This window comes from Rattus rattus, chromosome 7 (genome assembly GCF_011064425.1).
Source record: "Rattus rattus isolate New Zealand chromosome 7, Rrattus_CSIRO_v1, whole genome shotgun sequence".
Taxonomy (NCBI): domain Eukaryota; kingdom Metazoa; phylum Chordata; class Mammalia; order Rodentia; family Muridae; genus Rattus; species Rattus rattus.
The window spans coordinates 83,281,983-83,298,070 of record NC_046160.1 but is presented as its reverse complement, the minus strand read 5'-3'; the positions used below and the strand labels follow the sequence as shown (position 1 = coordinate 83,298,070).

Below are 16,088 nucleotides of genomic sequence, written 5' to 3'. Positions count from 1 at the left end.
TTCTTACACCCAAGCACCTTGCCTTCTCAGGGGCTTCCTGCAGGGATCCAGACCCTGTCACACATCGCCCACGCGACCCTCATTCCTCTTACCTTTGTATGCCTACAAACCCAGAATCATATGAACAAGACTGGACTGCCACAAACTTAAGCTAGGCTAAGACCACAGCAGCAGCTCTGGGTACCTGAGCAATTGAAGCTAAAGACATTTTCCCAGATGGCTGGGTGGGGCACCTATCTCTTAAATGAATTAAACCCTCTGGACCCGATCCTGCAGCGGGTAGGTTCGGGCCAATTTCTAGATTCCTTAGGTTATGTATCCTGTTACTAAGGTATAAGGGACTTGACTTGATGTGAAGTGGGGTAAGGCAGCTGTTTGGACAGGCTGGCCTTCAGCTTACCATGTAGCCTTGCCCCTGATCCTCCTGCCTCCCCCTCTCAACTGCTAGAACTATAGGCGTGAACTACATACTGGGCTTTGAAGTGTTCGTTAGTTTGTTTTTCAGAAAAGACTTATTTATTTTTATTTTATGTGCATGGAGGTTTGGCTTGCATGTATGCACTCCATGCATGCTTGGTGGTCACAAAGGCCAGAGGAGGGCATTGGCTCCCCCAGCAGTAGTCACTGATGGTAGCTTGCTGCTCTGTGTGCTCTGGGATTCGAACCCTGACCACTGCTAGAGCTGCTAGTGCTCTTAACTGCTGAACCATCTCATCGCATCACTAGTCTTTAAACAACCAAGTCTTCCATGTTTGACATTTTAAAGCCTTCCTCTTTGACCAAACTGCACGTTTTCCAGTCTTTCTACTCCTGTTTCCCTATGGATCTTTGTTGTAAACCAGACTAAAACGCGTCAGTGACCACTGTTCACAATACCAATGCTATGCTATTTTGAAATTTCCTCTGCTAAGTTATTTTAAAATTCATCCTCCCTCAGAGTCTCAGAACACATTCACAGATGCTTTACACAGTATGGCATACATGACCTCCGGTCTCATTCCTAACAGTGTCATTTCCATGTGGAGCCTTGCCGGTACAGTGTTTACTGTCACGTCTTGTCTCCTGACTGCTCTCTAGAACTAAGCTCTAATTGAAGACCTCCTTCTACAAATCCCTTCCGGAGGCTTAAGAACCACCTCATAGGTATCATCGAAGTGATGGCCCTGGTTATGTGGTACCGATTTCTTGTATTAGTCCAAGTTTTGTCACTGTGGTGAAATACCTGACATGAACAACTTATAAGAATAAAGGGTTTACATGGTTTCAAGTGGTTTTCTGTCATTTAGCTCATGTTTCTATGTTAGGAATGAGGCAGAATATCCTAGTGACAGGAACATCTGATGGAGGCCATTTATTTCACGATGAGATGGGGAGGCAATACAGGGAATGCAAGGAGAGAAATACAGGAACAGACCACAGTAAGAATAACCTTTAGGACACAATCCCACATGACTTACTGCTTCCATTTCAAAATCTGCAAGTAATTCCATTACACAGTGATGCTGTACTTTGGTCAAAGTCCTCAGGATCCAGTCACTTCACAAACAAGTCCCTAATACAAGAGACTATGTGGAAGCTATTATAACCAATCATAACAATAGGTGGAAAAGTCAGGTTCTCCAAAGGAACAGAACCTATAGAATAAATATATAGCACAAGAGGAATTATTCCATTGGCTTACATGATATGGGTTAGGCTGGAGAAGCAGTGGCTGTCTTCACACTGGAGATATAATAACCCAGTCACCTCTCAGTTCATGAGGCAGGAGCCCTCAGCAACCCAGTGTGCTGCTGGATACTTGTAGGATTTCTGAAGAGACACTTGAGGCACATTGGAAGGCCAAAGAAGCTGGGTTCCCATGTGAGAAAAGAGTGAGAGCAGGAGCAGCATGGTAGACACACCCATGCACAAGGGGCAAAGCCAGGAAGACACAAAGGCAAGTTTCCCTTAGAGCTTATGCCAACGGCCCCCACTCAAGGAGAGGGTTTGGCAGTATGAGTTAAGCCTTCTAGGGACACCCTCCTACTCCTATCCAGAGTCTGTTATCTCAGAGTTGATTCTGATCCAATTAACCTGATAACCAAGATTGGCATTCCCAGTGGATAAACAAATAACAATAGATTAATAAAATAATAGAAATAAAATTAGAAAGTGAAATGTTATGTGTGGTAAAAGTTACATTCCACAGAAGTATAGGGTAAAACCAAAAAGCTATGCCCGAAAAAATACATGTAACATTTCATTTTATGAACTTTAGAAACTGCTAATACCAGTGGTAATAGAAACCAGGGACCAAGAGGCTCGGCATGTAAAGGTGCTTGCCATTTGGTGATGCAGAATGATGGCGTGAACTTGATGAAACACCAAAGTTGTCCTCCGACCTTCACAGACATGCTGTGACATATATATGTGTGCGCTCACACATGCACACATATTAATCAGGAAGATCAGGACTTCAGAAGTGTTCTGTGTATTGATCTGGATGATGGCTCATAGGTGTAAACATTTTCAGATTCATTGAGCTGTAAACAGTGTTTTCAGTCTGACACAGTGATGCACGTAAATGATCTTAGTACACAGGAGGCTGAGGCAGGAGGAGTGTAAGTTCAAGGTGGTCCTGGATACATCTCAGGAAGAAAAACTCTGCTCATGTTAGTACAAATAATCATTACCTTGATAAAAGATTAATGTAAACCTTAAGGCTATTTGTTCATTGTTTACATACATACATACATACATACATACATACATACATACATACATACATATATAAAACTCTGCATGAGTTAGTGTCAAAACATTTTTGTATTAGTTATGTAAAAACATTTTTAGATTTAAAAAAACTGTCAATGCAACTTCTAGATACTATTTTTGCTTTGTACTGTTACAGTTTTTGAAGATTATGTAACAAAATTACAACTTCCCATATAAAGGAAAACTGCTTTAGAGTGATTGAGATGTCAACATTTTTAGACACTCTTAAAATTAAAACATTTATTTCTTTTTTTTGCTTTAATATTTCAGCATTAAATAAGTATAACAAAAAATCTTTTCAATAGCTAAATTTTCTTAAGCTTGATAATATAATTTAAATATAGGAAATTCTACGTAACTGGAGTTCAATTCTGACAGATAGTTCTTATTCATGTTAAGCACTGGTTAGATTTAAGATTACGTGAACAGGAATTTGGGTTGTTTCTCTGGAGATGTGTATTTCCATTACCACTCTGAGTACCCTAATTCCTGCAGTGTCCTAAGAGTCACATAATAGCTGTCATTTTAAACTCTTCTCTGTATTGCTCTATGGTTATCAGAGGAAGAGAGGCTTTCTGGCAATATTAATAATCAGTTGACTTCTAGGAAATGATATTAACCTTAAAAATAAAATCTAGGGGTTGGGGATTTGGCTCAGTGGTTCAGCGCTTGCCTAGGAAGCGCAAGGCCCTGGGTTCGGTCCCCAGCTCCGAAAAAAAGAACCAAAAAAAAAAATAAAATAAAATAAAATAAAATCTAAAATCACTGATACACTGTGTCATGTTAATATAAAAATGCCTTGTGTCTTAGTTCATAGTTCTTTTTTAAAGATTAATTATGTATATGAGTGCACCGTAGCTGTCTTCAGTCACACCAGAAGAGGGCATCTGATCCCATTACAGATGGTTATGAGCCACCATGTGGTTGCTGGGAATTGAACTCAGGACCTCTGGAAGAGCAGCCAGTGTTCTTAACCGCTGAGCCATCGCTCCAGCCCCCCTCCCCCCCATTCATATTTCTTAACCGTGCTAGGACTCAGCCCTAATCCTTGCAGTCACATAGGCCGTCTATTGAACTACCCAGTGCTGGAGCGATAAACTTAAAAAGTCTGTGACAAGATTATATGATAAGATCTCGATTGTCCTGCTCGCCTTGGTTTTTCTTCATTTTGAGATAGGGCCTCACTGTGAAGCTTGATCTGGCCTCAGCTCACCATATAGCCCAGGCTGGCTGTGAACTCACAAATGTAGCCCAGGCCGGCCGTGAACTCAATCTTCTGCCTCTACCTTCTCAGTGCTGGGATTATAGATGTCTGTCATGACTGGTGAGTTTTTTTTAAAACCAAAAAGTTTTCTTATTCCTGGGATCAGAGTTTATTGTATCCCGATTTTCTTGTATTAGCGAGACTGATCAGGTTGAGTTTTATTTGCGTTTTCTATTTATAAATACTTCTACTGATTGTGAATGACCCTGCTCTGATCTGAACAGGAACGAGTTCAAAAGACTTTTCCTCATCCTATTGATAAATGGGCAATTGCTGATGCACAGTCTGCCATAGAGAAACGAAAACGAAGAAATCCTCTCTTACTACCTGTGGACAAAATCCATCCTTCCTTGAAGGTAATGAAAGATTAGACACTGGGGGAAGTCTTCATAATAAGTAATATTTTTGTAATATTAATATATAGTATTAATGATCTGATTGTATATGTATTATGTACATTGTAATATGTGTGTGAATTAAAATGGGGTGTCAGCGGTACGCTTTACATAAGTGATACCCTGGGATACCCTAGCATTCTATCCACCCACCTCCAAAGAAAACCAAATAAAACTAAATACACCCTAATGAAATCCATGCTCATACCCTCTCTCCCCCCTCCCTTCTCTCGCTCTGCTTGCTCATGTGTAAACACATACACACACACACACACACACACACCAGTGCACCAGACACACACACACAGAGAATTCTTATTTCAGGGTCCTTTATTTGTTTGTTTTCTGATTTTGTCTTTTTATGAGGGGTGTGTGTGTGTGTGTGTGTGTGTGTGTGTGTGTGTGTGTGTGAGTGTGTGATGCCTTTTTTAAAATTCTGGGTTTTTTTTTTTTATTTTGTTTGACTGTTTTCTAAACAAAAAGAGAAAGAGGGCTTAGAGTTGGATGGGTGGGAGGATATGGGAGCAAATGAGGGAGAGTAAACCTCAAAAATTAGAGCTCAAGATTTCCTGTCAGAATCATCTGTTATTGTTTGATGGAATACTACATTTATTAGATTAGATCTCCTTCTCCCCCTCTTCCTCTTCCTCCTCCTCCTCTTCTTGGTAGATAGATAATTCTAGGATCAACTGTTAATTTTATACCCTATGGCAGGGTTTCCCAACCGTCCTGTGCCCTTTCACACAGTTCCTCATGTTGTGACCCCAGCCATAACATTACTGTGGTTGCCGCTTCACAACTGCAGTTCTGCCATTGTTATGAATTGTAGTACAAATATCAGCTCTCTGATGGTCTTCGGAGACCCTAGAAAGGATCGTTTGACCCCGAGGGGGTCACAGGTTACAAACCACTGTCCTGGGCAGCCATATACTAAGATAGTCTGCTTTTAAATTTTTGTTTATGAGTAAAAAAATGTAAGAAGATTTTTTTTTTTTTTGGTTCAGTGCTATAAGTATAGTCTCGGGGCCTTGTGTTTGCAGACAAATTCTCGACAGTGAGACTGAGCTCTGTAGCAGGAGTTTTGAGCATTTAACTGATACGTGGGTGGCAATGCTTTTGCTTTGGAATTGAATTATTACTTTTTTTTTAAACAGGAAGTTTTGGGGTATAAAGTGGACTACCATGTATCCCTCTACATTGTGGCTGTATTGGAGTATATCTCAGCAGATATTTTGAAATTGGCTGGCAATTATGTTTTTAATATCCGGCATTATGAAATATCTCAGCAAGACATTAAAGTGTCAATGTGTGCAGATAAGGTAAGTGTTAAAAAGGAGTGACTTTATATGACATTAGTTTTACTCTTTTAAAATTAACTGTGATGAAGTTAGTTTCTTTTTGTAAGTTTCTCAGGACTTTTATATATTAATTTCCCACATTTCACATAGAATAAAAGCTAGTACTAGAAATGCAGTTCAAATAGTTCCTTTTGTTGTACTAGGGATCAGAACCAGGGTTCTGCATGTACCCGATAGAAGTTTCTTTACCTTTATCTATTTTATTTGGGGACTTTTTTCAGAATGGGAATTGTTTTTGCACGTACACACACACACACACACACACACACACACACACACACACACACACACAGAGTGCACATGTTGTGGTTCATGACAACTTTCTAGCATCCTACCTCTCCACCTACCACATGGGCCTCAAGGTATCAGGCTTGGTAGCACACACCTTTACTTGCTAGATTTCACTGAGTAGCCCAGGCTGGGCTTGAACTCATGGTACAGCTCACACCACCTTAAAATACTGATTTAGGTCCTGAAGTACTAGAATTATTAGCATGCACCATCCCATTTTGGTTTTTTGTAATACATGAGGACAGTAGGTTACCGCTTTCTGTTTTAAAGCCATGGTCTCATGGTGAATCCCCAGCCGGCCTGAAACCTGCTTTGTAGACCAGGCTGATCCTGAATTCATAGAGGCTCCCCTGCCTCTGCCTCCCGAGTGTTGGGTTTGAAGTGCTGTGCTTTCATGCTGTGCCATATTTTAGTGAATTTTATAATTCCTGATACTGGAAGACAAAAAGATTACTGGCTTTGCAGAATATGGCGTTTCTCAAGTTCAGCACCAATGGCAGGGGCAGAGCTCTCCTTTCCCGTCAGGAGGGTGGAGCTGGCGGGATCCATCCAGATCAGTTGACGAAAGATAGTTTTAAGTATTGTCTATTTTATTCAGTTTTTTCCTTTACTGCTTTTTAATGACAAGGTATCATTGGATAACTCAGGCTGGCCTCGAACTTTCCTAGGCTGGTGTCAAACATGAGATCCTCCTGCCTTTTGAGTGCTGGAATGACCTCTACACACTCCTAAGTTTTTTATTTTTGAAAAGGGAATATGCAGAGTTGTTTCTGGTATTTTAAATGTTAGTAATTTTGAAGAACACGTTTTGCTCTCTTAAGACAGTTTAGTAGGACCCAGCTCATAACAAAGCTACTGCCCTCTGGCCATTCTTCTCCTGACTGCAGATTCATCCTTCTTCCTGTTCATAAGGACTGCTTGAGGAGCATTCAGTCTCCATTTCCTTCTTTCTCTTTCTCTTTCTCTTTCTCTTTCTCTTTCTCTTTCTCTTTCTCTTTCTCTTTCTCTTTCTCTTTCTCTTTCTCTTTCTCTTTCCTCCTCCTCCTCCTCCTCCTCCTCCTCCTCCTCATAGTTCTCACCTACCATTGAGCATTGTTTGAAGAACTTGTCCTGAACAAGGGAAGCACAGCACTGAAAACGATAGCAGTCCCGCGTTAAAGGAGTCTGTGTTAGTGTAAAATCAAAGTGTCTCAGGAAATAACTCAGTGCAGTGGGATTTAGACTTCATACCAGTAGGTCAGTGGGCAGAGAGAGTAGTCAACACATGAGAGTAGGTGGCTGGGGTTGGGGTGCCTGGCCTACTGCACACCAGTGGCTGTCAACCTCGACTGCTCATTGGACTCACTCGGAAGTTCTAGAGAATACTGAGGCTTGCAGAGGTTTAAATAGCCTGAGTTAGACTTCAAGCCGCATTATGATTTGAAAAAAAAATATTTTTTAACTGTAGTTGAGATCTATTATTCTGCACTTTAATTTAAAAACTGAGTTCTTTCACTTCCATTTCATTGTAAAAAATTGTCATTTTTATCTTGACTTCTAAAATCAAGATTACATACATTTTGTTACTTTGAAAGTGACGTAAGTGGATAGGAAAACTGGCAGTGCAGGACGGACTGCCCACTGCATTCTGAGTACCGCTGAGAGCGAAGCGTAGGATGCTCTGCTAACAAGAGCATCCCCCACGGGACAGCATGTGGCCGTCAGAGCCCAGCCCCGTGCGCAGTGCTGCAGTGTGTGTGTGCACTGTGTGTGCAGTTGTGACCGCTTTCACCGCTTCCTCTAGGGCGGTCCTGTGTAGCAAAGTGAACTAAATAAGATAGCTAGTCAGTTGTCATGTCTCTTTTCTCCTAAAAATTCCTCCTTAACTTTTATGACCTTGACACTTGAGAACCACGGGTCAGTTGTTAATGTAGAATGGTCCTCGGGTTAGAATTTTTCTGGCGTTTGTTTTGTCTAGGACCAGGCTATAGTGTTCAGGGATTCATGGACGCCCACTCTGTTCTCCTGGATCTGCTCATGCAGCGCACAGTACAGCATGTCTCACTTGTGATGCTGCCCTCCACTCCTCTCTTCCAGTCACCGGTTCTCCTTCTGTAATTACCAGATGTTTTGTGAGTTATTTCGAGGCTGTCTGTTATTCATTGTGCTTTAAGTTTATTTATTCGTTCAATTAAATATGGATTTACAGTGGGCTATAGTTGTTTAGAGATTCAAGTTATCTCAGGTTTGGTCAGGTCAGGTGAAAACACCAATTTTACTTCTTTATTTCTCTCTTTCTCTCTTTCTTTCTTTCTTTCTTTCTTTCTTTCTCTCTCTCTCTTTCTTCTTTTTCTTTCTTTCTTTCTTTCATAGTTGAGACTTTGTACCTTTTGGCCTTCATCTCTCATTTACCTCCCCAGACTCTGGACTCTGCTTCTGTAAACATGATTGTTTTAAGTGTGTAGGCTCTGTCTTTCGGAAGCACTGTATTTCAGCAGTGGAAGGTCTGTGTCCATCTTGTTCAATATGGCACGCTCAAAGCTTAGAATTAGTTGTTTCTCTAAAACAACAACAACAACAACCCCCAAAACTTTGTTCCTTTGCAGTAGAGAACGCTGTTTAGAAACCCAAGATGTGAGCACTAGAGGAGTTCATTGCTGTTGGAGGCACACCATCACATACATACATACATACATACATACATACACACACACACACACACACACACACACACACACACGTTTCTCAGCTCTGTAATCCAGTCTATAAGATTTCACTTTAGTCTTCCCTTTTCACATATGCAGATACCTTCTTTGGCATTGAAGAATCCGGCTCTATTTTTCTTAATGTGGTTATCAGTCTCTCCCCTTCCACTACTGTGGCAGGCACCATCCCTGTACTCACTCAGACCCTCAGTGTTATGTGTCAAGTTGCCCTCTGATAGGAATAACCTCTACTCTAGTTATTGTGTTCTCCGACATCACCGTGCACTCCCCCTCCCTCCCTCCCTCCCTCCCTCCCTCCCTCCTGTCTCTAAGAGTCATATATTAATTGTATTTGGGTGTACCTGTGAGTTTATAAGTACCAAGTGCATGCAGTGTCTACAGAGGGCAGGCCGCTTTGGGTCCCCTGGAACTGATAAGGTTAGTTGTGAACTCCCTGATGTGAGTGCTGGGAACTAAAACCAGGTCCTCTACCAGAGCAGAAAGCACCTTCACCTGAGTCCTCTCTCCAGCAGCTGCCCCAAAGCACTTCTTAGAGACCCCTGGCCCAGCGTCCTGAACCAACCTACCCCAATCTCTCACCCTGCACCTTGAAGGGATTCCTGCCTTAGCCCACCTCTTCCCACAGTGGCCTTAGACAGACTGAGAGACTGTGACTCCCCACTGAGCCCTCTCCCCAGCCCCTGTACTGACTTACACTGAAAGGCAAAACCTAGATGTGGCTTTACCAGCACTGACTGTAAGCATGGCCAGCTCCCCACCGTACAGGCCCTTCCCTCTGTTACAGTCTAGCCTAATGTTTTAGTCTGTGGTCACCATGCTTACACGAGTTTGCAGACACCTGAACTCCTACGACTTTTCTAAGTGAGAAACTCTCCTGCGTTTGATTTCTTCAACTCATGCTATGGATTTTAACATTTGTTAGCATAACTCAAGTTTAACCACAGAAAATTTCATATTGTTTTTAAAGTTATCACAATCAAGATACTCTAAAAAATCGAGTCCTGGCATTCATTTTAGAAATCCTATCCAGCCTTCAAAAGTATAGATGATATTGAGAAACTTTTTTAAGTTGAAATTGCCCAATAAAAGTATTAAAAGAGTAACATAAGGATTTTAAACAAATTAAAGACATCCATCTAGGTTTAAAACATACCACTTTTCTTCTGGTGTTTTACTGAGTGTCCAGTTCAAGATCAGGATGTACGGTGAAGAGTCAGCCAAAAACTGGGTATGATGAAGCACACCTATAATATTAACACTCAGGGGCTGGAGACAGGAGGATTGCTGCAAGTGTGAGGACAGCCTAGTGTCCAAAGCGAATTCTCAGCTAACTCCATGTTGCGCTTTAGTACTCTGTTTCAGAACGATAAAACAGCAAACCCCAAGAACCCACAAGAGCTGGACAGCAACTGTTGTAGGCTCTCTTGCAAATGCTCATTTTTACCCCATATCAAAAATAGCCATAAACAAATGAGCATGGGCCGTGTGCCAGTAACCCTCATGCAAGGAGAGAGGTGGGATTTGGCGTGTGCACTGGAGTTTGCTGATCCCGGTTTCGGACTTCCTTTTCACGGTCTCCTGTTTGTCACAAGAGACAGTCATGTGTTTAGCTAAACATGCAGATGACTGTATTTGTGATCCAGTGATGGGGTGAATTAATGAGTGTTCGACATGGTATGCTCTGTAAGTCTAAACTGCTTTCAAGAGCTCACAAAACATGTTTTTAATAAACATTTGGAAAATCAATTGAGATGTTTAATTTGCTAGACAAAGAAAATGAGAACATATTTTTACATTAAAAAATAAAAGCAGGTTGGGGATTTAGCTCAGTGGTAGAGCACTTGCCTAGCAAGCGCAAGGCCCTGGGTTCGGTCCCCAGCTCCGAAAAAAAGAAAAAAAAAAAAAGAAAAAAATTAAAAATAAAAGCAGTATTTGAATGTTACAAAGTGTTCTGCACACCAGATTACTGAGAGCAGTCACATCACAGGAAAGAAGGTAGAACTCAACTTTAGTCAGAACTGTCACTACTGAGAAAAAGGTTTAAAACCAGAGAGTGAACATATGCTAAGGGAGATCGCTGCTTCAGAGGGGAGAGGAGGGGGCTTCTCCGGAGAAGTTTAATTTGTCAGGCCTAATAGTAGGAATCAGATCTCTGTCTTGTCCTTGCATAGTAATATTGTGTCTGTTCAAACCCCCCTCTCCCTCCTCCCTCTCTGTCTGTCTGTCTGTCTGTCTATCTATCTATCTATCTATCTATCTGTCTATCTATCTATCTATCTGTTGTCCGTCCATCCATCCATCATTTCTTTGCTTGCAGTACTAGGAACTGAACCAGCACACACTAAGCAAGCTCGGCAGCAGAGTCACGTCACCAGCTCTTTTATTTTATTTTGATATAAGGTCTAACTGAAATTCTCGAATTAGCTTCATGTTTGTCTTGGAAGTAGCTGAGTTGCAAGACTGTCGTCACACCCCGCTTGGCTTTGCTCATTTGTTCTTGTTTGGAATATGACGTCACAAACGCCTTGTATTGTGCTGGATTGTTTGGTTGTTGTTGTTGTTGTTGGGGGCTGGACAGGGTTTCCTTCCTGGCTATCCTGAAACTGACTTCATAGATCTGGTTGGCCGAGAGCTCAGAGGTCTGCCTGCGTGCCTCCCAAGTGCTGGGATCAAAGCGTGCACCATCACTGCTTAGCTACTGTGCTGTGTTTAGTTCCTTCAGTCATTGGGTTTTAGAATTCATTCCACTCTAATCGCTTATAACATTTACACATGTACAAACCCTTCAAGCAAACACTTTTTGTGCATGCATGGTTTTTAATCCTTAGATAGCTATCATCTAATTAGGGAAGACATGAGCAGAAATTTCCGTGTAAATTGGGCAATTCTGTGGTGCAAGCCAGCCTTGCCGGTGAGCTCACAGCAGCCTTTCTTCTTTTTACGTTGATCCTTTCAAGGACGGTATTTTGTAACATTAACAGAAAACTGAGAAAAGGACTAATATAACACAATACCAAACTCCTAAGTTTAAGGGGTCAGGCAGGCAGGCGTTGCATAGAAGATAGAAGATTGCTAGTAAGCAGCAGGAGTCAGGAGACTCTGAAAAGCTGTGTGAGGCTTTCATTTGCGCTAAGTGATGGAGAATGGGTGGGTTGACTGTGTGAGAAAGACAGTTCAGACAGGAATGTAGAGAGGTGACCAGACTGAGAAGGATTATGAGTTAGGAGTCAGCAGGAGTGGGGAGTTATACCAGGTTTATTGGTAAGTTGGTGGTGTAAGTTGAAAGCCATAACAAATTTTATAGATCTGAAAATCTCACATTAAAAAAAAAAAAATCTAGGGTTGGGGATTTAGCTCAGTGGTAGAGCGCTTGCCTAGGAAGCGCAAGGCCCTGGGTTCGATCCCCAGCTCCGAAAAAAAAAGAACCAAAAAAAAAAAAAAAAAATCTAGATTTCAGACTTTGTTCAAAAAGAAAATACTTGGTATTGACCAGTAAACTTTCATCTTTGCGTATGTACGTACCTTCCAGTTTGCCCTGAGTTTTGTTGTTGCTCATATAAGAAACACTATGCAACACGTGCCTGCCCCTTTAACACTTATACTTGGAGCTTGGTGTCGTGCTGTGTTATTCCTTCTCAGTTTTCTGTTAATGTTACAAAATACCGTCCTTGAGAAGAATGTGAAAAGAAGAAAGGCTGCTGTGGGCCCCGCCCGCATCTGACAGGACTTTCTTTTCAAGGGTATACCTTTCTTCTTTTCCCCTGAACTCTTTTATATGTGTAATTCACGTGGCGGTGTGAGGACAGCCTGTGCAAGTTGGCTCTTCTTCCTCCGTGAGAGTCCTGGGGACCAGACTTACATTGTCAGGCTTGACAGCCAGCATCCTGCTGACAGCCATCTGCCAGCTCTTTTCCCTTAAAAAAGGAGAATATATTTATTTTTATGTGTGCGAGCATTTTTTCTGCTTGTATGTATGTGCTTGGTGCCTATAAAGGTGAAAGGATGGCTTAGGAGTCTCTGGAACTGAAATGCACCTTGATCATTTGCACCTCCGACCCCCACAGGAGCCCCAGCTCCTCCATCCCTTTGCTTCAGGTATCCCCAGTGTGTCCCCTCCCCACTCATCTTTCTCGAACTCTGTTTTAGAAGTAGCTTTTATTTGTGTGTGTGTGTGTGTGTGTGTGTGTGTGTGTGTGTGTGTGTGTGTGTGTGTGTACACGTGCACCATGTATGCACGGTGCCTAGTGGCTAAAGGGCATCAGATCCTTTGGAGCTGGTGTTACAGGTGGTTGTGAGCCACTTGGTGTTGGTGCTAGGAATTGGACCTGGGTCTTCTGCGAAAACAGTAAGCATTCCTAACCACTGAGCCATTTAATAGCCCTTTCCCGAACTTTTAGCTGTACTCTTCAATCAGTTTTGAATATATAATTAACTAGGTTCAATTTAAAAAAAAACCTTTGAAGTATATCGTCACCTTATTTCCATTGCTTTTGGCTGACACTTGCATACTGTGTGCACACGTGTACATACAATACTCATGCACAAAGAAATAATGACCAAAAGGTGTTTGTTTAGTACAGATGTAAGTTTTATAAAAAGTCTTTCTGAGGCAGTGTTGCATGAGAGCGTCGTGCTTTAGAAAGCTCCACAGTGCCACAGGCCACCTGCCTTTGTAATGGCGCCCCAGTTTCCTCAGTTCTGCCCAGCTGCATACTGCCTTTTTTGATAACACGTGAAGGAATATTGGATACCAATTACTTGCTAGACATCATCAATCCTTGTATTAGTTGGGTTTTACATTTAAAGACTATGACTTTCATAAAAACAAATACTTGCATGGAATCACAGATGTCTAGGTAGTGGAGCTGTAGTCTTGGTTTATATTGTTCTTCCCTAACAGTGTGCTCCTCTTGCTATTAGATACACCTAGTATGTATGAGGCTATTTTGACATTATATGTACATATGTGTGTATATATGTGTGTGTGTGTGTGTATATATATATATATATATATTCCAGAAATAATGGCTTTACTATAGCCAGTTGAACATTTCTCATCCCGACTTCACCTAGATTTCCTAATATAAATCTGTATGTGTAATGTATATTTCTTATTGCTTAATAATATTTTAGTTGCAAGTGCTTTGAGACAGCTTTAGATAAAGAAGGAAAATAAGTAAATAACTATACATTCCTGATTTGTACTTCCCAGGTTTTGATGGACATGTTTGACCAGGATGATGATATAGGCTTGGTTTCTCTCTGTGAAGAGGAACCTTGTTCTTCTGGTGAGCTAAACTATTATGACCTTGTCAGAACTGAAATCGCAGAAGAAAGACAGTATCTACGGGAACTGAATATGATCATTAAAGTATTCCGGGAAGCCTTTCTTTCAGACAAAAAGTTGTTCAAGTCTTCTGTAAGTACTTTGGGTACTTTAAATTCTGTGCATATCCTTCAACAAACAGCAGGCTAAAATTCATATTAGTGTGTTATTTTCCTCACTACCATATAAAAGTGTTCTTTTATGTATCTCTGAGCTTTAAAACCATCCAAATTGTTATATAGATAAAAGTGCAATGCCAAGAAACTCAAGAGGCGGGGTTTTCACTGGAATATTTTCTGCTGCACAGTATCAGGCTAGTCAGATGTAACGAGACTCAGTCCTTCGTCTGGAATGACGAAGAAAATGGTCTGGAGAGGCCTTTGCTCCCTGCCTTCTTTCTGGTGGTGCTCTAAGGCAGCTTCTACAGTGGACATTTAACGATTGTGTTGTGATGGTGGTGGTGGTTCATTTTTGAGACAGGTTCTCACTGAGTAGCTCTGGCTGGCCTGGAACTTACTATGTAGTCCAGACCAACCTTGAACTTCTGACTTTATAGTGCGGATAATAAAGCTGTGTGTCACCAAGCTCAGCTAACTGAGGATTTTGTTTCAAATTTTTAAAAATTATTTGTTTTATGCATGAGAGTGTTTTGGCACATGTTACTATGAAGGAAAGAAGACACTGAGTCCCCTGGAACTGGAGTTATAGACGGTTGTGAGTGGCCATGTAGGTGCTGAGAAATGAACCTGATTCCCCAGAAGAGCAGCTGGTTCTCTTCATCACTGGGCCCTCTCTCCAGCCCCAGCAGCAGGAAATTTACAAGAAAACATTTTATAAGAACTCCAAGAGAAGACTCAAAAGCAGTGGTCCTCTGTTTGCAGACAGGATGGGGATGGGATGAGTGGCCTGGATTCAAACTTCCTTGGCCCTCTTTTCCCCTTAGCATTTAAAGCCAGTCCCTCAGGTGTGAATCCTCACGCTGTAGGCACAGAATTCAGGATTCAGAGGCACAAGGATTGGGAGTTGCAGGCCTGCCTAGGCTACAGAGTGAAATACTGTCTCAAAGTAAACAAATAAAATCCAGCTACAGAAACATAGGCTTCCCCCAACTCCCCACCCCCCTTTAGCAATGGTTTGGTTTTTCTAAGTATGGTTGACCTATATTTTAAAAATATTTAGTCTTTTTTATGCTTCCTAGGATCTTTACCACAGTAACTTACACAAATAACCAGGCACAGCTACCAGGATGCTTTAGAACTTGCGGCTTTTATTCTTTTCCATAAGAATGATTCAAATTATAATTTAAGGTGTTTTAGTTGACCTTTACTTGTTTGTTTTGCATGAATTTTTAGTTTAGTGATGTTGCCAACTCCTGCTGGATCTGCTTAACTGTTGTCAGGATTTTTTTAAAGTACCATTCAATTTTGTTTAACCTACATAAATGTGACACAGATAGGGCAGGTGTTATAGTCTCTGCCTTTCTAGTGTAAAGTTATGTGTTACTTACATTCATTATCACACTTGGGCTTGCATTTGAGTTCTGTACACTGTAAACTGGTGTTCCATGGCAGTCTGAGAGGAGCAAATGCAGCTGGTTAATGTCCTCTCTGCCTTTCCTGAATCCCACACTCCTCCTCATTGGATTAATGCAGAGTTGATAGACAGTTTCTGCCATACTAAAGGTTTGAAGAAAGCGTTCCTTTTGTCTCTGTCTTTGTATCTCCTATAAACTTTTCCCACATAGAATGCACTGTCCACTGTTAAAGACGGTCTAAGGTCAGAGAATAGTTCTTAGCAAATATTGAAAAAGGAATAAATGACTTAAAATTGATCTGTTACAAGAAATGTGGCCATGGGCAAATTCTCTGGCTCCTTGTGAAACAGGGATGTTGGGTGCCAGTCCAGTCAGAGTATGAAGCCAGAGCTGTAGAGCTGCTGGGAACACTAGCCTTGGAATCCCTGGACCACCAAAGAAGCAAATCAGTAGAATCTAAA

The 16,088-nt window shown here is 41.5% G+C and overlaps 1 protein-coding gene across 2 annotated transcripts in view; it reads left to right on the top strand.

The window, feature by feature from the left end:
- The window catches only part of Sos2 (SOS Ras/Rho guanine nucleotide exchange factor 2), a 111,905-nt gene that overhangs the window by 43,435 nt on the left and 52,382 nt on the right, over nucleotides 1-16,088 (top strand). For both annotated transcript variants that reach the window (XM_032907861.1, XM_032907860.1), the window contains exons 3-5: nucleotides 4,243-4,374; nucleotides 5,568-5,732; nucleotides 13,980-14,186. In XM_032907861.1, the coding sequence (XP_032763752.1) occupies nucleotides 4,243-4,374; nucleotides 5,568-5,732; nucleotides 13,980-14,186 (504 nt within the window). The remainder of the gene's footprint in view (nucleotides 1-4,242; nucleotides 4,375-5,567; nucleotides 5,733-13,979; nucleotides 14,187-16,088) is intronic.